Genomic DNA, 21989 nt, shown 5'->3' with positions numbered 1-21989 from the left:
TAATCTTAGAACTGTCTGTGATTGACATGAATGTTGTCCCTCATTCTAGATATCTAGATATCTAGATGTCAGCATACTCACACTGGTAATTTCCTATCAATCCCTTTCACAGAACAACAGCCAAATTAATTCTACTTCTAATAGGAGAGGCTGTAGGTTTTTTTTTCTACATCATTCCTAGATCTTTAAGACTCCTAAGGCATTATGATAGTTAGGAAGTAATTTGAAACTGGAGAAATTAGTGGCTCATGGGAGAAGTTAGTGTGCTATACATGCATTGACCATATTTGTAAAGTATTTTTTAATTGAGATGTGTCCTTTCAGACCTCTTTGGTGTCTTTATCCTAAAGAAGTGTGATCATGCGTTTCTTTTTGAGCTGTAAATCTGTGAGCTGTGGGAATAAACAACCAGGCAGTTGTGTGTTTATCTCTGTGGGTGTCTGGCAGTGTATTCTGCTTGTTTACTCAAACTTCATGTGCATTCTGCTTCCTCCTGTTTTGCTGTGTGAAGCCAAGGTGCTGAGATAGTCAATGCACTGGCACTCTTCCTCCTGCTCCTCTTGGATCTCCTCATGATCGGGCGTCAAGAGAGGCTGAAGTGCAGAGAGGTGGAGAGGAGGCTTCAGACCATCGTTGATAAGATAAATGGTGAGGTCTCCTTCACCTGTCCCATTTGCACTTGTGTTTTCCTCCCATTGAATCTTTCCCCAGACCTGATTACATGCATTTCTAATTAATCTTGCTAACCTTCCTCCTTGTTGCACAAAAACAGGCTGTGGGAGGTGTGTTCTCCTCATGCTTGTCCTGTAAAATAGTTATTTTGAGCTGTCATGTGGCCATGTGCTTCCAAGCTGTGTGTTAGCAGGTGGGCGTCTGTTATGGCTGTGCTTTGGAGTAATTCAAATCCTCATGTCCTTATAAAAATATCTGCCTTGCAGCAGATGAGGAGGGGAGAACACGTGGGGTTGTACCACAACACAGAGCAGAAGTAAATAAATTGCTGTTCATGAGCATCGTCTCAATGGGGGCTCTGGGACCTGAGGGGGCAGTTCTTTTCAGTGGGGCAGTTTTAAGGACAGCCTTTAGCATTTCTGTTGTACAGGTTTTTAAATGACTGTTTAGCTGTTAATACTGAGTGGAGAGAGAAGGGAAAAGCCATCAAGGAGGAAGAGAGAGATGATAAAAGATCATGGGAATGGGCTGAGCTTAGCATTAGGGGACTTACAACTGCTACAGGATGTAAATCCAGAATTGCTACCACTTCAATCTTTCATACTTTGTGCTTTCAGATACACTTGGCAAAGAGGTGAAATGGCCAGACTCCATGTACCCTGACCTTCACATGCCTTATGCCCCATCCTGGTCCCTTCACTGGGCCTACAGGGATGGGCATCTTGTCAACCTGCCCGTGAGCCTCTTGGTAGAAGGAGATGTTGTGGCTTTGAGGCCAGGCCAGGAATCATTTGCTTCTCTGAGAGGGATTAAGGTAACTTGCTTGTCTAATTTCCCTGGCCTGTAACATTTTTTTTTTCTTGCTAATAGTCTAATTCCCAGAGTACAAATTATTGGAGTGTCTGGTTTCTTCTGACCTTGAAAATAGCTTGAAATTCCAGTTCAGTCAAGGACAGGGCATAGTTAGCTAGGCTGCATCTTCTCCATGAACTCCCAAACCCACTGGACAGGAGACACTAATGTTATACAAAAGCATCCTCCTCTCTCAGGTCAAGGGGAAAATGTAATGTGCTGCTAAATATAAGTGGAGTATTATCCAGTAGGATAATATGACATACAAACCTCGTCCTTTATCCTGTTTTATATGTGCAGAAATAAAGTTTGTCTGCTTTGACCTTCTTCTTACTACTGATTTATTATAAAAGAAGGCAATAAAAAATACCTGGTGTAGAAGTTAATTAACTACTCACAAGATCTATAGAAAGATTTTACTGCTTGAAGAAGGTTGGAAAAAGTTTAAAGCTTGAAATTTACCTCTGGTGGTTAAAATTTTAAGTTTCACTCCAAATGCCAAATTGCATTAAATAACCAGATGTGCTTGAATAGAAGCCTTTGGACTCTCTGACCTTTCTTCTAGGATGATGAGCACATAGTTCTGGAGCCTGGAGATCTATTTCCACCCTTCTCACCCCCTCCCTCCCCAAGGGGAGAAGTGAAGAAGGGACCTCAGAATCCTCAGATCTATCGTCTCTTCCGTGTGTTGAAGACCCCAATAATTGATAATGTCAGGTGGGTTAAATGCAGGGCACAGTGCCTACCCAGCTGTCTGTGTCCTTGTTGCTGCCTTCCTGCTAAGCAGGTGAGGAGACCTGAGAAATTTGCTTGGCAATACTGCAAATTTACCCTGGCAAGTGCCACACACTTATTGTAGATGTTGGCTTCTCTTTCGACAGCCCTCCCTCATAGCATAGGCTGAGCACAGTGTTCTAATTAGGTCTGCTAGGAAGTTTATGTCCAAGGAAAGTGAAGGGTTAGGGTCTTGGTTGCTGAAATTTCCAGCTGTTTTCTGTTTTTTAGGTGGTGCCTGGAAATGGCTCTGTCACGGCCTGTGACAGCCCTGGATAATGAGAGGTTCACTGTACAGTCAGTGATGCTGAAATACGCTGTCCCTATCGTGCTGGTAAGTCTCATTCCAAGCCTTTGTCCTTGAGAATAGCCATGTTTTGTCAGTAAATCTGAAGAACTGCAGCTATCAACAGGAAGTTGTGGCCAGGCTCACTCATGCAGCTGACTCTGTGTGTACCTTCAGCAGTTCAGAGATGCTGAGCCACATAACCATGAGAGTGGAGGGAGGAACTGCAGCAGCAGATCAAAAATATATTTTTCATACTTTCCCCAGGGCTGAGAACGTTACAAGGCACTGAAAACACCTTCCCTGCAAGTGCCAGTAGTTAGGTGACAGTGTCATCTCTGAATTGCAGGCTGGATTCCTGATTACAAATGCTGTGCGCTTCATTTTCCAAGCTCCTGGAATTGCTTCCTGGCAGTACACTCTTCTTCAGCTGCAGGTAAAGGAGAGACAACCTATCAAAGGCAGTACAAATGTTTTTGCCTTTAAACTCATTGGTGTTTATGCCAAATTCGGCAGGAAAATCAGTTGCAAGTTGGTGTGATTGATTCATGGTGTCCTTCATTAAATCCCCCTAAGGTGTGCACTGTTTGGCACTGCTTTTGTCCCCTTCCTTCCTTTTATCCCTATCTTCTCAGTGTGGTGGAGAAGGTGTCACGTGAGAGGTTCTGACTTCTTGTTGTCCGTGCTTGTTGTGGATCACAGGTTGTTTTTTTCAGGTGAATGGTGTCTTACCCATCCTTCCGTTGCTCTTTCCTGTCCTGTGGATTCTTGCTACAGCCTTTGGAGAAGCCAGAGTGTTGGCTCAGATGAGCAAGGCCTCCTCCACCTCACTGGTAGGTTTCTTTCCACCTGAAACCCTTGCAGAGACAAGGGCAGGAGATGAAAAGGCTCTGTGAAATGAGAATTCAGCAGATGTGTCCACACAACTGTAAAACCTTGGATCTTTGGTTGTCCCAGCTGTTCTCCACTCTCCCTGGAGTACAATATTACTTCTTGAACAGATGCTTTAATTTTTTCAACCTCTCTACAGATATCCCAAGGTGATAGGAAGCTCTGGTGATGCCGTAAAACTCGTCAGGGCGTGTGTTTTCTGTCAGTAGAGTTTGTCAGAGGGGTCAACATGGAAATAAATGCTCGGGGGTGGCTGTAACTGGGCGATGTGTAGCCACTGAGAAGGAATGAGGTACATCATATCCTCTGCAACGCCCTGTGGGCTGAACAATCCTTTCCTGAGGCTCTGGGGCGTTCTTTGCAGGCGTGGCCTTTGAGTAGGTCAGGGAGGAAGAGCAGTTTCTGGTGGTTGTTCTGGTTTGGGGCGTGGAGTTTGGTGGTTGGGTGGGATATGGTCCTGAATTGGATGTGCTGTTGTGTGTCTCTTCTTTTGTCCTGGTGGCAGTGCTGGTGAGGTGCACTGAGCTATGTTTGTCTTCTGTTCTGATTTCTCTTACTTGGATGGAATTTCTCCTTCTTGTCCTTCCTTGGCTTCTGTGGCCCTGGGTCTGTGTTTACTATTCTTTTCTCTCTAGTTGAACATGACTAAGCTGACCATGTCCTGGGAGGAAGGTCACATTACATCCCTTAGTAGCATTTGCACCTCTAGATTCTCTTCTCAGTGTTTTCACCACTTTACCTTTCCTACCCATGCTCAGCTTCACTTGGTTTGTACTTTTGAAAACTCCCTCTTTCCCATCACAATTTGCAGTTCAGCTGGAATGAGCCAGAGCTCCTTGGCTTCCTTACTTCATCATTCTCAACATTCCCATTTGCCCTGTCACTCATACTTGCACATTCCTTTTTTTCCTTTCCTGTCTTCTCCTTTTTCTTGTCCAGACAACTCTGTCTGTCCAGCCAGCTCTTTCTGTGGCATCTCAGACATGATCCTCCATCCTTGCTGCTGCAGAACAGCTGCTGTGATGTGCCTTGGTCACATTCCTCCTGACCAGGGCAGTCACTTGGCCTCCCTATTTCCCTCCTTCCTTCTCTCTTCTCTGTTCAAAATGTAGCAGGTAAGACTCTTCTCCTCTCCAATCACTTGGCCTACTTGGTGGCAACTTGGCCACTTCTCCACCTTCTTCCCCTTCCTACCAAGTTCAAGCTGTTTGAGTCCCAATTTTTCAAGGCCAGAGGTGATCTTTGTGACTGGTGGAAAGGACACAAACCAATGCCCCCCTAAACAAGCCCCAGGTTTCATTACTACAGTTGGACTGCAGCAACATTCCTTTTAGAAAGGAATTTGCTGTTGCTTTGAAAACTTTTGTAGTGCCTTTGATAGGTTGTCTCAGTAATTATTTACCTTCACTGCTAAAAATGGACATTCTGTGTTAGTGGGAATTTCTGCAGTATCTGATTTCCAGTCCTTGGAAAATTTACATCTTTTGTCTCCTAGATTTAGGAGCAAAGAACACGTCAATCAAAATTCTGGTCTGTTGTAATTACTCATATTCCTTTTTACCATCTCTAGTTAAGTAAACATTTCAAGCACCTTGAGGCACTATAAGCGTATTTTCCAAACCTCTAATCTTTCTCTTGGCATTCCTTTTAGCTTTCTCCACTGTTTCAAGATCACTGTAGGGTTATGAATCTCAAACCCCATAAAATATTCCAGTAATAGCTTTTGATAAATTTCAGAATAATTTGGACTTTCTGCTCTGTGTTCCCTTGTTTGTACAACAAAGGATCCCATTAGATCTTTCAGCCACTCCTTTAAAAGGCCAAGCTTTGTTCAGCTGCAGTTACTGCTTTCTGAGAATCCTCATCCTGTAAATCCAACCTCCATTTTTGCACCTAAATACACAGCCTTAGTTTTGTGCCCATTTTTGCATCCTGCCCAAGCAATCCATATTGTTCTGTGACAGTGGTCTGTCCTCTTTACGTTGCAGGCCTAAACTTTGTATCCTTTACAGTCTCTATCAGTAATATGTTGTTTTTAATTTTCTCTCAGGTTATTAACAAAGTACCCAGATTTGTCCCTGCTTGAGCTAGTAACACATTATTGCAAATAATTTCTGTTTCTCTTCCATTTAGAGATTGTCTATTTCTAATATATCTAACATGAGTCCTATTACCTTGATATTTTAGTTAGAAAACTAGTCAAGCATTTAGAATCAAGTCAAATTATCAAATGGTCTATGTCAAAAGCAGTACTTTTATCAGATAAATCTGTACTTTTGTCAAAACAGATATCACAATAGTTTGAGGGGATTTGCTGCTCATATAGTTGTGGTGTTTGGCACTGATTTTATTATTTCACTTCTTTTATTAGTCTCATATTAGCTGCTCTTTTATTCTGTTTGAAATTAAAGTCTGTCTGGGGTCCTGTGGTAACTTGGATGGTTCTCCTTCCCTTTTTGGGCATTGGCACCACTTCCATTGAACTGGGACTTAATCCATAGTTCAAGCCTTGTGCAAAATCAGCAGTAACAGTCATTGTCCAGACCTGCTAATTTAAACATATTTACTTTCTGAAGCTGGTGTTGGAATGGAAAATATTTCATAGTTATCATATGGTATGATTGTATCACTGCATAAGGAATAGCAATATTTATTTAACACGTCTGCCTTGCCTACAATGTCATTTGCAATTTCACTGTCTTTAACAAGCAGTGGTCTGGTTTTAATTACCAACTGGTATACTTTCCCTTATTTTTTATGTTAATTCTTACTACTATTTTCCTTTCACTCAAAACTGGTTTCTTATTTTTACTATGGGATTGTTACTTTTAAAAATTGTAACAAAATATTCTTAAACAGTTCCTAGTTATCCTTCATAGTTCTCAGTTTAAATTATTTCTGACATATTTCTCTTGGCTTGTTTTGGCTTTGTTAAACTGATCCTTTTTCAAGTGCCAGATATCTGCATTATTATTTGGGCTATAGTTTCATATACATATAAATGTAATTGCCATGTTCACTTATGGTTATGAATAGACTTAAATTTAAACTTTTTTAAAATTACATCTAGTGTGGAATACCTTTGTGCTGGATGCAAAATTTCTGAGTTAGTGAATTTCTCAGGGTAATTCCAAGAGTGCCGTGGTGGTGCCCTGCTATAATTTCTTTTCATTTCTTCTCCACATCCCATTCATATCACCTCACTCCTCTGTGTCCATTGTGTTCCAGGCATCTGCTTTTCCAACCGGTCTTCCTGTAACTGACCCATATAAGTTAAAATCAGATCACTCAATCCTGGCTCTTTCTAGCTAAAAATAACCACCCAGAAAGATCCTCCTCTGGGTCTAATTGCTATTATTTTCTCTGTAGACATTTAGGTAATGACTGTGTTCCTCTGTGATGTACAACACTAAGCACTTTGCCTGTGCTTCACAAGTAGATAAAAACAGAGTCCATTAAAGACGTAATTGCTTTGATGAATTATTGGTCTGCCTTGGTACAGTGATTCCCACAGAGCAGGACTCCTGCTTTCTGCTCCCTGAAGGCACATCCTGTGGGAAGGATGTTCCTCATGGCACATTTCTGAGCACAATTATAGTAACTGGTCTCTTCTCTTGCTGCAGCTTGCTAAGTTTTCAGAGGACACTCTCAGCAGCTACACAGAGATGGTATCTTCTCAGGTACTATTATTATGAATTGTTTTCCTCCATCTTCATTGCAGAACTTCATGATATCCTTTCCCTTCCTCTCTGATCTCCTGCTTGTTGCTAGACCCTTTTTACTTGTGTCAGTTGTCCATTGTCACTCATGTGTTGCTTTAATTTGATGTGCATGCAGGTTGCATGTCTTTCCCCTCCACCTCTCCATGTAAATACTGCTGTTCTGACTAGAGTTTGAGGTGACCTCAATACTCAGTCCAGTTGGGCTTTTCTGAATATTGTAAATGGTTTGAAATCAACATTTTCTGTCCTGGAGACAGAAAATTTTCAAGTCCTGTTCTACAAGACTAGAAGTAAAATGAACTTTGTATGGTGTGTGTCTGAAAGAAGTATTTTACTTGTACCAGAAAAAAACTTTGTTCAAGCCAAAATGAAAACCCAGAGGGAATGGTGGTCAGCACCCAGACCAACTGTAGAAGGACCATGGGATGTTCAGGCTTTTTAAAAGGCTGATCCTGCTCTACAGACTTCTTATCAGGCTTAAGCACATTACTGGTGCTTCCAAAGCTGGGGCAATGGAACATTCAGGAGCCCTTTTTCTAGGGAATGAACTACTCTAGCCACTGTATAAATTGCATTATCCAGGTTAAACAGGTGGGTAGAGGAAAGACCCTTCTCTGTCTATCTGGTGTTAACCTTCCTCTTTCTGTAAGGAGGCAGATGGACTCCAGGAGTTATTAAAAATCCCTTGATGTGATAAGAATCAATTCCTGTCTCCTTGCTCCCAGACACTCAGAGGATTGCACATGGGTGCACACACTTGTGTTTCTTTTGCTGAATATTTTGGTGCCTTTTTGTGCCAGTTCATCATATAGCTGAGATGTTTTTCAGATATTAAATGGCAGTGATTTTAGATGACCTTGTTGAGGAGATCTGTTTCTTAACTTTTGTAACATTTTTGCTTAGAAGAAACTGGTTTAAATAAGAACTTTTTTTTTTTCTTGGTGATAACTCTGTATTGTTTTTCATTTGAGCTTACTGCTGTACTAACCATTAGGATCAAGGGAGCATAATTTGAGGAACTTTGGGTGAAGTGCTCTGCAGTCACAGTATTCCAGAATGTCAGCTAAAAAGCCAGTAAAATAACACAGTAATTCAATCATGGTTTTGCTGGCTTTAGGACTGCCAGAGGAAAACACACAGCTCTGGTGCTTGGGTTGATTGCTGCCATCCAGACTCCCTCTGAAACATGTCTGTGTAGAAAATGAAGGGTTCCAACTGGACATCCTAATTTTGCAAAATATCCCCTTCTCTCTGCTCCATTACAATTCTTTAGCAAAAATGGAGTAGTCAGGGCACTTTGGCTTTGTTTCTGATGCTATCATTGCCTCAGTAAGTAACCTTGAACAAGTCACCTCACCACAGGGACCCCGTTCTTTACCTGATTTGCAGCATGGTGGTGGGAACTGAAAGGCCTCAAACTCCACAATCCAAGGGGCTGAGTTACTTCAGGATAAAAACACCAAGAGGTGACAACTAATTCACTCAAAATGAACTCACTTCAGAATTCATTTCCATGGTTTTGGATAGACAAGAGGTAGTTTCAGTAAATTCTCAATTCAACAATCAGACTGACTGTTAGCAATCAGTAGAAAGGGGAATAAATGCTTTTCCCTGGAGAACACCAGCACTGTATCAGGTAACAGGTTCCCACAGAGACTGATGTTTATCTTACAGTATATCCCTGTGTTGAAAGTGAAAGCAGGTAATGTCATACTTCCTTTTTTCCTTCTCTCCCTTCATCTTCCACTGAGTGAGTCTCTAACTGGCTGATGTCCTCTGCTTCCCTCCTCAGGAAATGATACGCTGTATCTGGAGCCACTTCCTCTGTGTTTTAAAAGGCAAATCCCCAACTCTGAGCTTCACTTCCAGCTTGCTCCACAGTCTGGGATCTGTCACTGTGAGTATTGCTGGGCTGTCAGAAAGAGGAGCCCTTTGAGGATGCTTCATTTGCATCATTCATGTTATCCTTCCCTGAGCACAAACTGCAATCAGTTCACTGTGCTGGAATTAGAAACCCTTCAGGCACCTGTCTCTGTAGAAGAGTTTATAACTGTCTTGTCATGTCCAAGCACATTTACAGGCTAAAACAATGGTTTGAGATACTCTGTGACATCTGACAGGATGTCTGTATCTTCCAGCTCTGGTTCTGGTTAAATTATCCTCTTTATTCCTGTGCAAGAACCAGCTGTTTTGGGTTCTAGGTAGTGAAATAGGTTGAATAGTTGCTTCCTTCCCTTGGTCTTCATGCTTAGTTTTGTAATATGCTGAAGTGAAATTGGTGTTAAACAATCCATCAATCTTATTAGAGTAAGGAATTATTTGATTTCTTGGAGAGTTATTAGGTGCAGTTTTTTAAGAGAAAAAGTTGATAAAGGAGAGACTTGTCTATCCTCCCATGTGTTTATTAATGTCATGATATTTACAACTATGCATGAACACAGATGTTTTCACTAAGATTTTTCTTTCCTGGGGGTGTTGTGGGATGTTCTAGGTGCTCTGCTGTGTAGACAAGCAGGGGATTCTTTCCTGGCCAAACCCCAGTCCAGAGACTGTTCTGTTCTTCAGTGGGAAGGTGGAACCACCTCATGACAGCCACGAAGACCTGACTGATGAGCTTTCCACACGGTCCTTCTGCCATCCTGAGATGGAAGATGAGGTGAGTGATCCTTGGTCCATAATTTAATGTGTTGGCTGCAATCATAGTTTGACTGACACACAATGTGATATTATAGAGGGGCTTTGTAGAGAAGTCCTGTGCCATAATTCTTTGCTTAAAGATGAAGAAGCAAGCTAAGATCCTTTTCTACAGGAGTCCTGAAGCAGCAGGTGAATCAGCAGTGCCTTGTGTTCAACTGCTGAATCACCACCCTTTGCTCTCTTGGTCTCCCACAGCCCCATGAAAGAGATGCTTTGCTCTCTGGCCCCCTGGCAGACACAGTGCACATGGCCAATGAACAGGAGAGGAACAACTGGTCTGGTGATGCTCCAAAGGCTCCTGAGGCCTCTGCCCACCGAAAGCCAAACAGCAGAAGCAAACATCCCTCTGGATCCAATGTGAGCTTTAGCAAGGACACAGAGGGTGGAGAGGAGGAACATACTCAGGTAAGACTTACTGGAGGGGCACACAAGTAGGCTTTTGTGGAGCCATAACACAAACTCAAACCCATAGAGTCCCCACTGTTGGGGAATTTAATCCCTGCAAGATTCTAGGCTCAAGCTATATTCACTGTAGCAAACTACAGTTTCTCTGCCTGTTGGACCAGGTTGTTGGGGACAGCGAGGTGTTGGCTTGTGAGGCTGAAGACTTTGTGTGTGACTACCACCTGGAGATGCTCAGCCTGTCCCAAGACCAGCAGAACCCCTCCTGCATTCAGTTTGATGACTCCAACTGGCACATGCACCTGAATTCCCTCAAGCCTCTGGGCCTGAACGTGCTGCTCAACCTGTGCAACGCCGGCGTGACCGAGCGGCTGTGCCGCTTCTCCGACCACCTCTGCAACATCGCCCTGCAGGAGACTCACAATGCTGTGCTGCCTGTCCATGTGCCCTGGGGCCTCTGTGAGCTTGCCAGGCTGATAGGTGAGAAGCAACTGGATGAACAGACATGAAGAAATCAGAGCTGTCAATAGACACTTAATTCTTAGAGAGCATGAGAATATTTCCCCAGTCCTGTTTGCTGAGGAGGTGGAAATACAGAGCTGACTCTGTTGTTGTTTGGTTGCCAAAAGAGTTTATTAAAGAGATGGCTTTTGGCAAGTTCTGACATTGTCAGTGCTATCCAAGGAACAAATGTTATCAAGGATAGTGCCAGCCAACCCTGACTAGGCTTCATATTCTCCTGATGTGAGTCTGCTGGTCTCATCAGGAGACAAAGAATACCTGCTGATGAACAGATATCTAGCCTATCTTTACAGCAGGGCTTTACAGGGAGTTTGGGGATGAATTATGTACCTCTGCTCATTTTACAGTTGGGAAAATGGAGGCATAGGGGCAGTAAGAGGTTAGAGGTAACATTAGGATTAAAAACTGGAAACTTGAACTCACTTCTGTGCCTGTCCTGTGATGTCACAATTACTCTCATCAGTAAACAAGAGCATGAACACTGTAATTACTAATCTTTGGATTACTACACTTTTGATTATTTTTATCCTAGATCTTGAGCCATATTTACATAGATGAATAGTGAGCACAGCTCACCTACCAGTTGCTGGGGAAGTGTCAGAATGATCACAGGCAAAGTGGGTGGCACAGCATCAGAAGGGATCTTTCTTTTGCATTGATTAGAGTCTGATTTTCCTCCTCCTTGTATTCATGTTTCAGGTTTCACACCAGGTGCTAAAGATCTTTTCAAGCAGGAGAACTATTTGGCTTTGTACCGCTTGCCAAGTGATGAGATGGTGAAGGAAACCATCCTGGGGAAGCTTTCATCCATCACCAAGAGGAGACCCCCCCTGAGCCACATGATTAATCTGTTTGTGAAGGACACCACTACCAGTAAGGCTGCCTCTTTCTCTGGGCACCCACTTGGCACAGGGGGAGATTTCCTCAGAGAGCCCAGAAAATGTCAGGCTGGAAGAGCCTGGAGTCCCTGTGGAGTGATGCCCCTGTTCTGCCCATGGCCAGTGCAGATATGATTAATAAACCTCAGTGACCATCTGTGGTATTTTGAGGGGGGGGAATTCTTCCCAGCCTTGATTCACTCCAGGATCAAAATAATTAGAAAAAAATATTTTAGATAGCACATAGTAAACCTGTTTTCTGTGAAGAAATGTCAGTGCAGAGTATGGTATGGGTTTATTGAGTTTTTAATAGGCTTCATGATGGTAGTGAAACTAATACTGCACAGGGCTGAATGTCACTCTGGGTTTTAGTTAATAATGCTCATCCTTCTGATAAATCCTAAACCAATATCTTTGTGAGATGTCTAGTGTATTACATTACACACTCCTATATTGCATACTAATAAGAAATCACAAAACTCCCATGCAAACTCACAGTGACCATGAATATAAACCTGAAGTCAAGCAGATTTCTCCACTCTTTCTATGCCTTCCTTCTCTCATAGGAATGGGCTAGGATGAAAAGGATGTACAGCTGGCTGGGGTCTTAAAGCACCTCAGAAAGATTTAACAGCTTGCCTGTCAGAGCTCTTAGTCTCTCTGTAATTCCTTAAATTGACTGAACTTGGCTTTCTAGAGCTGACATATGTTCAATATTGAATCTGAAATATGATCATTTTACTGGCCAGAGTTTTGCCAGGTTAAATTGTCTTTTTTCACCCACTTCTTAAATTATTGTCTGTATCTGGGGAGGAGCTTTTTCATGTGTTCTGATTGCTACTATCTTGCCTTTGTAAGTAGAAATTGTTTTGATGCTGAGATTTTTAGTGTAGAGAAAAAACCTTTAATGTTGCCTCATTTCAACTCCTTATCCTCAATTTTAAACGGTTTATGTTAGAGCCTGGAGCTCAGACAAATAGGTGTGACCTGGATTATACTGTCTAGAGTAAATTCTAAGAGGAATTTTGCCAGTTGGGTTTGGTTAACCATTGGAACGCCTTTCACACAATAGTCCTGTCCCTTGAAATTTCCTAAAATACTGCCATTTCAGAACCAGAAATACTGGATTGTTCAGATAACATTGGGTGAAGTCAAATGGCTCTGTTTATGCAGAAGTCAGACCAGATGATCATAACTTACCTCTCTCCACACATTATTTGTGGATAAATCTTGGAATCCACCCACTTCCATGACATGCTGCAGTCAAAGCAAGATACATAAATTCTACAGCTGTAGCAGAAATAGGAGGCAGCTTTTCTGTATGTTCCCTTACTGTTCTATTGAAATATGTGTCTCACCATCTGGCAGTGTTCATCCCAGATCCATAGTAACCACATGGAAATGAGGTGCTCACGATGTCTTCCACTGAGGAAAATGGCTCGATACCATCTCTGTCTTCCTTTGCTGGAGCTGCCCTGCTCCATTCCTTTTGATCTGTTCATTGGCTCAGCTGGAGCAGTTTGATTCTTCCCAATGAGTCCCAGCAGCCGTGAATGGCTGGTCGTACCCCCTGCCCTATTCATTAGTTTTTTCCCCCCTTTTGCCAGAGAAATCCTGGCCTGAGAGTTCATGATTTGGGAAGGGAAAAGGCTGAGCTCATTTTACTGGCAAGGACAGCTCAGTGAACTCCTTGCAGTTTATACTGTCTGCAGTCACTGCCACTTTCCTCTTAGCAGGGCTGTGGTGTGGGATTCTGGTGGGAATTGATGGGAAATGGATTGCAGTTGCAGACAGGCATGAACGTGGGTACATCTGTGGTCATTGCAAGCTCTTGCTCTGTGTCCAGGACTTAGGTTTTGCATGGATAAACATCTCTTGTTCCCTCTTTCTGAGCAAGGACTATGTGACCTTAGGAGCAAGGTGGGAAGGATTAGGTGTTTATACAATAAAATTAACCAGAGCTCTGCACAAATGCTCTTTTGTGTCCCTGAGACAGGCTCCTTCTTTCATACACAGCTCTTATTCGTCTTGGAGGTTTGTTATGCTGATAAACTTGGCTTGTGATGACTATTTATAGCAAAAGCAGAGAGTTGCTATGGTTTGGAAAATCCTCCGGTGTTCCTGAATGTCTCTGGCTGGTTTGTGTTGAGGGGATATTATTGGCACTGGGTTTCACCAGCCAGTGTGAGCATTAGCAGTCAGCAACAATGCCTGCAAGAAGCCTTTGGGCTCATTTTTCTTGGCAGTGTTTTTTTTTTTTTGGTGGATTTTTTTTTTTAAATTAGCTCAGCTTTGAAGCTACTGGGGGCAAAGTCACAGAGCAGCTGGAGGAGGGAAGGGAGACTCCACGTGCAGGAAATGTTAATGGGTTGATAAAAATGAGAGGGAGCAGGAGGTGTGGAGGGGAGACAGCCCCTTGTCCCTGAACTTGTGTCCTGTGCCTGAGACCTGCATCAGGGATGTCACACACCTCTGAGAAAAACTTTTTGACACCTCTGACTACAAGAGGGAATAAGAGATTTTGAGTCTGTATTAAAAACTAAAATAGGGGGAGAAAGAAAACCAGGACAAGCTGTGGTGTCCGTTGATTTTCAGTTCTTCCCTAAAGACAACATTTTTAGAGTCTCTTATATTGAACTTTTGACCCATCCTGATTTAGCACATTTTCAGGGTGAAAATGTGAAACAGGCTGTTATCTGGCAGGTCGCACTGTCAAATTATCCTCTGCTACTTGAATGAAAAGTGTTCAAGAATAGCTCTCACCCTTTAGTTCCACGTCTGGCCTAAAAATGAATGTACTTTGCAGCATAGGCAGACTTTGATCCCCGTGGGCTCATCACTACTGCTTGTACTTTCATGATGAGAGGCACAAAAGAATTTCTTTTCTACTCTGTGGGATGCAGAAGCAAGATAATATCCCACCTTTATAGGAGCAGGGTAAGGGAATAGGAAGGGACTACATGGCTCATATTTTATCACAGCCTTCTTTAAACCCACAATTACACAAAGTTGCAGGTGCATCATCGATCCTGAAAAATTTCTTGATGGAAACTGAAGACTTTCAGCAGAGGCAAAGGGGATATCTGGAATGCATCAAAGCATTTTGTGGGACCACTCAAATTTTAACAAATAAGGGAGCAGTTGATGTGATATGCTCTTCCTGGGAGCTGTATATGTGATGCTGACTCATTGTTCTCCTACACTTCAGGCACTGAGCAGATGTTTTCTCATGGGACAGCTGACATCATCCTTGAGGCCTGCACTGACTTTTGGGATGGTACAGATATCTACCCCCTCTCTGGCTCTGACAGGTGGGCAGCTTTCCCATTTGGGGCATTCAGGAGCTGCAGATAAAATGTGGAGGGAACCTGGTCACTCTTAAAATTTTTTTTGTGATGCTTGTTAAGCTTTTTAAGGGCTTCAAGTAGGTTATGAACATGAGCCATCTCTGCTTGTAATTAATTGTTATCATAGCATGTAAGAGATTAGACAGCAACAAGCATTCAGTTGGACTGGAAGATCAGCCACTTCTTACTGTATCTGTTGGGATATTGTCCTCTTGTGAGTTGATTCTGAATGCACTGTGCAGTCAGACTGAATTGTAATCAGGTCATGCTGGTGGCAGAGAATTTTTTGTTGCTTTTCAAGAAAAATGTGTTGTCTTACATAAAATGCAAAATGATCAATTGTGCCTGAACCAGTCCACACAATGCATCACACTCTTGGAGTCCTGCTGCAGTATCTGACAATGTGTGCTGCATTTTCATCTACAGCTGAATTGCTGTTCCTCTTAGCACAGCAGACCAGTAATGTTTAGTTTCACTGCCTTTTCACATTGTTCCTATAAATCTGCTTATCCTCGAGTGTGGAGAAAACTGCCACTTATCATTTTTGGACTATTGATCATGTTACAAGCAAATTTAAAATCTGATGTATAGTCTAATTTGTTACCTTTGTGAATTCAGCTTAGAGAAGGAACTTTACCTTATTTCAGTGACTGAATATTGACTAAATACAGCTCCTGGGACCCAGACTCTGAAAGGGGATAAGAGAAAAGTCTGCTCCTGCAACTATCTCTGCCGTAGATCCTGTTGTCAGAGTTGTCCATTCCCTCTTTGGTGTTTATATCCCTACAGATAAATTATGTCAAATGAATTAAGCTTCTGCTGTCATGCGATGAACTTTCTTGGGGTCATCTGGCAGCCATATAGAGCATATTATATTAATAAGTGTATTTGAAGAGCTCTGTGTTCATACCCATCAATCTGATGAGCAAACAGAAACATTCACCACTGCTCCTGTTGGAATATGTGTTCTTGCTGCCCTGCAGTACCAGCAGCTTGGAGAATGCAGAAGCAGTAGGGAAAGGCTTCTTCAGACTTTCTAATCACTTTTTGTGGAAGATGTTTTTCCAAATACATCTAACTACAGCATTTCTGTATTGTCAGAAACTTTTGCTAACTTTGCCTGTTTTTTCCCTTTTCCACATAGGAAGAAGGTGCTGGATTTCTACCAGCGAGCCTGCCTGTCAGGGTACTGCTCTGCCTTTGCATACAAGCCGATGCACTGTGCCTTGTCCTCCCAGCTCAATGGCAAGTGCATCGAGCTGCTGCAGGTGCCGGGGCAGAGCGCGATCTTCACCTGCTGCGACCTCCCCGGGACCACTCCCATCAAACAGAGCAGCCGCAGGAACAGCTGGAGCTCAGATGGTATGTGAGCCTGCAACCAGGTCTGCTGCTGGCCCAGGGACTGGATCTGATCAGTCTAGAGCTGTAAGAGCATTGTTATTTGGAGTAGCAGATGGAAATTTGAAAGGATGAGTTTCTGAATTTTTGGAGGAAGTAATGATGTGGCAGCTGGTAGGGGTATTTCTAGTTAAGTTATTGAAGCTTACAGAGAAATTCTTCTCCCTGTGGGAAGTCTGTTTCTAAAGTAGGTTACAGTGAGTCAAGACTTCTGGGTATTTCAGTACTTGTTTTGCTATTTGTCTGATTTTATGGAAATCATATGTGATGGGATTTTCAAAGGATTTAAATATATAGTGCTATGCAACTACTATTCTTGATAGATTTTGTTGCTGTACTGAAGGAACTGATTCCCACTAGATGAACGTGACATGTATGTGTCCTTCAGAAAGCAATGGAAACTGAGAAAGAAGGACATACCATTACATAAATCCAGGAGGCTCCTTTGGAAAACCAGTCTTAACTTCTTTCTGCCTTGGTCTCCCATTCTGTAAAATGTGACTAGTGGGGTTTCCAACAGCTAGGAACAGTTGTGACTGTTTTAGAAACACTTTGAGTCCCACCTGTGGCAAACCTTCAACTGTATGAAGTGTTGTATTATTTTGTTCTTCATGCTGCATCCAGCTCCCACTCATCACAGACTGATGTGATGGTGAAGGAACCCTGTCAAAGAGCCTTTGCAAGCTTTTTGGAAGTGTTTGCAGGGAACATGATTCAGTTCCTTTGCATCAGCCCCTCGTGCTCTGATGCCACTGTGCCTCAGCTAGACTTACCATGTTGTTTAGGCACAGTAGGATGTGTTTTAAATGCATGCATCCTTGACCTTTTTACCAAAATTCCTTGTGACTGATCCCTGCCTTCTGTTTTATCTTTTTCCTTTTCACGCTTGCTGTTTCCCACTTGTGTTCTTGGTCTCCTACGTGGGCATGTCCTGAAACCACTTCTGTGACTGGATATGCTGGGACAAATGGATGTCTCTTCATCTTTCCTCCTGTGTTTGCGTTCCTGCACATTTTTGTGTCTGGATGCCATGTCCTTGGGTGTCACCTTGGTGGCCTCCTCACCACGTGTCCTTTGTCTGATGCACACGTGGCCCCTCATATCTCAATGGGACTGCGTGTTGTTTGCATGCCTGAAGAAGGGATTGGGGAAGTGATGGAGAAGGAAGACTGTATCCAGGCTCTGAGTGGACAGATCTTCATGGGAATGGTCTCATCTCAGTATCAGGCCCGCCTTGACATTGTCCGCCTCATTGATGGATTGGTCAATGCCTGCATTCGTTTTGTCTACTTCTCCCTGGAAGATGAGCTCAAAAGCAAGGTAAGCTGTCTTTGCTGAACCCCCTGACCTCGCATGGCCCCTGGTTGTCTGACTGGAGAGTTTAGCTTCAGTGCAATCTAAGGTTAATCTGATTCAGCACACTAATGAGTCCAGAAGGTACCTGTGCTCCAGTATGGCATCAGTCTGCAGTGCTCTGGCCTGGGCAGCCACTCTAAAGCCCTTTGTCTGCTTACCCACAGGTGTTTGCTGAGAAAATGGGTCTAGAGACTGGCTGGAATTGCCACATATCCTTAACACCCAATGGTGATGTGCCTGGCTCAGAGATCCCCCCATCCAGCCCCAGCCATGCTGGCTCCCTGCACGATGACCTCCATCAGGGTGAGAACTGTGCCTTGGCCACTCTGGATGTCATGTGTTTCCTGGGTGGTTCTTTTAAACCCATTCATAGGTTCCTGTGTCCAAATCAGACACTTGATCTGTCAGAGCTTTGAGCACAAAACTCAGGATGGGCCTGGGGTGCATAAGTGACATCACTTTACATTTATAGCCTTTCTAGCCAGCCAGTATCAAGTTTTTGGAAACAGACATCCTTCTGTGCATCAACTGCCATGAATTTATGTGCTCATGAGTGCTTCTGGTTTTTGTTGGGGCCCTGGTCAAGCCACTGAAGATCCCTTGCCTATGCATTACTCTTTGTTTTCTTACTTCAGCTGGGATTTCTTTATTCTCTTTCCCTAGAAGGACAGCAGAACAGATAAAGTATCATGTCTCAAAAGAGCAGAGACTAGGCTTACATATCTAACTCTGAACAGATTAGTCATCTAAAAATACTGCATTTTATATGACTGAGTGGGAGATCTGAGTGTTGCTAGCCCAGAAAATCAGGCTTCACGTTTCCTGGCTTCTGCAGCGCCACGTGCATGTCCCACATGGGTGGCACAGGGGTGGCAGAGGCAGGTTTGTGATTGTTGTTTATGCTACTTCTCTCTGCTCCAGTTTCCCGAGATGATGTGGAGGGGCTTCTGCTGATGGAAGAGGAGGGGCACTCGGATCTCATCAGCTTCCAGCCAACAGACAGTGATATCCCCAGCTTCCTGGAGGACTGTAACAGGGTGAGGGCCTCACTCCCTGTACACCTCCTGCTGTTGTCATGGGCAGGAGTGTCACCTCAGAGGAAATTCCTCTTCGAAGCAGATTGGTTTCCATTGGGACCCCTGATTTTTCTCACCCTCTGTGAGCCTGGTATCTAAAACCTGGGAAATTTGGGATTCTCTCAGTTGCTTTTGCTGAACAGCTCTTTGCTTTGGAGTATAGGAGTGGAGGTTACCACACATGGGGTAACCTTGAGAGCTGCGTCTCAGTTCCTCTGGGTCTCATGGGCTGGGCAGGAAGTGGGAGCATCCCCACTTTCCATGCAGACAGAAGAAACACTCTCTCCTCCAGCTATGAGCCACAACCTGGTGCTGCCCAGTGGTCACAGTGCATGACAAGCCCTTCCTGCTTCAGAAAGACCTCACACACATTCAGCAGAGGTTACATGAAGATCAGAGATACAGATAAAAAAAAATCTTTTAGGCCTGGTTTTAGAAGGCAAGAACCCTTCTTGCCTTGCTGCAGGTTGATGTGGCTGCAATTGAAATAGATCCAGTTGCTAGAAGACTGCAGATGTGTCTGACTAGATTCTCCACACAGGCAAAAAGTCCTTAGAAATCCTTGAGAATAGGTTTGTCACACTGACCTTACAAACCCTGAGGACAAGTACAGGCAGCTTGGCAGGTCAGTGTAGAACTTTATCAGAACTTTTGGTAGTGGCTTGGGAAAGGCAGTTCTGTCTGCTGGAACATGAATTTGTGTCTGATCTTTGAGTTGCATAGTTCTAGGAATCATCATTCTCATTTCAGCAGTTCCCTCTGAAATGCCTCTCTCACACTCCCTGCTTAATCTGTCCTTTTTCAGGCCAAACTCCCCCGGGGGATCCACCAGGTGAGACCTCACCTCCAGAACATTGACAACGTGCCTTTGCTGGTGCCCCTGTTCACAGACTGCACCCCAGAGAGTAAGTGGCCTTTCCTATTCCTGTCCATGAATCCCTTCCCAGCTCCTTGGTGTGGCTCATCCAAGTGTGGACATGGGTGAAGGGAAGGGGATACCTTCCAGTAATGTAGAAGGGCATATTGATATTAATTACCCTCTGTTGCTACCTGTGGGGAGCCAGGTGTTAACTGAATTTTAGTGCAGCTGTTGTCCAGCTGCTGAGTTGGGCTGAGAACCACTCCTTTCAATGTGCATTCATAAGAGTCACAAAAGCAAACATCTAAAATGCTACTGTCTTTCATTAAATAAGTGTTATCAGTGTACCAGGAGACTTTGGTCTCTGCTCACAACTCTTCTATAACTCAGCAATCACTTCCCAGAAGAATTTTTCCTTGGCAGCTACTGTTAGCACCTTCTGCTGCTTTGCAGTTTTTGATTGCAGGAAACAGAAAGGACAACATTTCTCTCTCTCTGAGGTATTACTTAAAGAAAGGGGCTGAGTGCTCAACTGGCAAATAACTGCCAAATCTCCAGTAAGTGTGGAGCATCATTATAATTTGCCATTTTAGTACCTCTGGTCACAGTTTCCAGCATGTCAATCACAGTCCAGTCTGCCTTCATGTTTAAGTGTCCAAATTTCCTCTCTCTGACAGAAGTGACAGCTCCCCATTTGATCCAACCCCTCCCTGTGTCTTTGTGCACCGGGCATTTAATGAAGGTGTTTACAAGAGATTCTGCAGAGAGGAGGCTTGCGGTTTTTTTGCCTGGAGCATGCCTGGAAAATCCATGTATACACAGAGCACTGTGCATGGAGCTACAGAACTAAAATCAGATCAGACAGCAGCTTTGACTTAGAGGTCCCAGGGATGTCAATAAACATATTGGTAGGTAGAGGTGGTGGTGGGTGGGAGTGCAGGAACTGGGCTCTGAGTATGGCTAAATGTGGCACTACTTTTGCAGTGGTTTGTTACATTCCCTCCCTTCCTTTAGACTTGCAACAACACTAGTGATGTGCTGCTGAGTTTGAAAAACTGTATTTATTTTCAGTTTGAATTATTTAGATTTATTTCATTTCTGCTGTTTCCTAACCAAGAGTATTTGATGCTGGAGCTGTTTTATGCACTCAGGCTATACCTTACAGCTCTGGTCTGAAAGAGGTGTGCTGGAAATGCAAATCTCTGGGTCATAGTTCTGTGAACCACAGATAATTCCTGCAGTGTCAGGTACCTAGAGCACCTAGTCTGCAGTTGATTAACTATCTAATTGTGTGCTTTGACTGTGGACCTCAATGTACACAGTCGTGAGTATCAGATGGGGCAGTTTTAAAGGATCTGTTTGTTATCCAGATTGGAAAGGGTGTGAAACACTGCATTTTTGTGTGCATCATGATATAACACATTATTGCTCCTTCTGTTCCTTTGCAGCCATGTGTGAGATGATCAAGATCATGCAAGAGTATGGGGAGGTGACCTGCTGTCTGGGAAGCTCTGCCAACCTTCGGAACAGCTGCCTCTTCCTGCAGAGTGATATCAGGTGGGGCAGGGTCTATTCCTCCTCCAGCTGACTTTGCCTTTATCTTAGCAAGTACCCAGCCATGGGTGACACCACACCTGTGGCTTCTGCAGGGAGGTGCTCACAATTGCTCTGTCCATTTTTAGCTGCATTTGTCTACAAGAGGGAGATTTGGGGGGATTGGATGGGGATGTCTGTTTAAGGCCCTTGACACAGAGGTATTTCCATGTCTGAAAGGAAGATAGCTCTCTTACATGCTGGACTGTTGTGCCCCAAATGCCATTACAGATGCTTCCCATTGGGTGAAAGATGGAAGTACCCATGGATCAGCCAATTTGTTGACCTTGTGCCACAAACCCAAATATGTTCATTATTTCTCTGTGAATAACTGAAACTCTAGGGAGATTGATCCTAATTTCATGTTATAGTTCAGGGCAATAAGAGAGCAAGTTATACAGAGCATGGTATAACACAGAGTGACCTTCCAAGCTGGACTGCAGTGAGACAGTTTCCTTTCTGGGATGAGGCCTTTCACCAGCACCCCTGTGTTGTCCTTGCAGTATAGCCCTGGACCCTCTCTACCCATCCCGCTGCTCCTGGGAGACCTTTGGCTATGCCACCAGCACCACTCTGAGCAATGGCTCTGAGGAGCTCACCCCGCTGCAGCTCTCAGGGCAGCTCAACAGCCTGCCCTGCTCCATGTCCTTCCGCCAAGAAGAGA

The 21989-nt window shown here is 43.7% G+C and overlaps 1 protein-coding gene across 1 annotated transcript in view; it reads left to right on the top strand.

Annotated features, from left to right (window-relative positions):
• LOC144247240 (transmembrane protein 94-like) overlaps positions 1-21989 on the top strand; it is a 40863-nt gene that overhangs the window by 12359 nt on the left and 6515 nt on the right. The window contains exons 4-23 of the mRNA XM_077787436.1: positions 512-648; positions 1290-1486; positions 2090-2241; positions 2530-2632; positions 2934-3020; positions 3301-3417; positions 7099-7155; positions 8990-9094; positions 9689-9853; positions 10090-10299; positions 10461-10776; positions 11518-11691; positions 14905-15007; positions 16188-16405; positions 17580-17761; positions 17962-18100; positions 18719-18834; positions 19679-19778; positions 21181-21289; positions 21829-21988. Coding sequence (XP_077643562.1) covers positions 512-648; positions 1290-1486; positions 2090-2241; positions 2530-2632; positions 2934-3020; positions 3301-3417; positions 7099-7155; positions 8990-9094; positions 9689-9853; positions 10090-10299; positions 10461-10776; positions 11518-11691; positions 14905-15007; positions 16188-16405; positions 17580-17761; positions 17962-18100; positions 18719-18834; positions 19679-19778; positions 21181-21289; positions 21829-21988 — 2947 coding nt within the window. The remainder of the gene's footprint in view (positions 1-511; positions 649-1289; positions 1487-2089; positions 2242-2529; positions 2633-2933; positions 3021-3300; positions 3418-7098; positions 7156-8989; positions 9095-9688; positions 9854-10089; positions 10300-10460; positions 10777-11517; positions 11692-14904; positions 15008-16187; positions 16406-17579; positions 17762-17961; positions 18101-18718; positions 18835-19678; positions 19779-21180; positions 21290-21828; position 21989) is intronic.

Source organism: Lonchura striata, chromosome 19, assembly GCF_046129695.1.
Source record: "Lonchura striata isolate bLonStr1 chromosome 19, bLonStr1.mat, whole genome shotgun sequence".
Lineage (NCBI taxonomy): Eukaryota > Metazoa > Chordata > Aves > Passeriformes > Estrildidae > Lonchura > Lonchura striata.
This window is presented reverse-complemented; position numbering and strand designations above follow the sequence as displayed.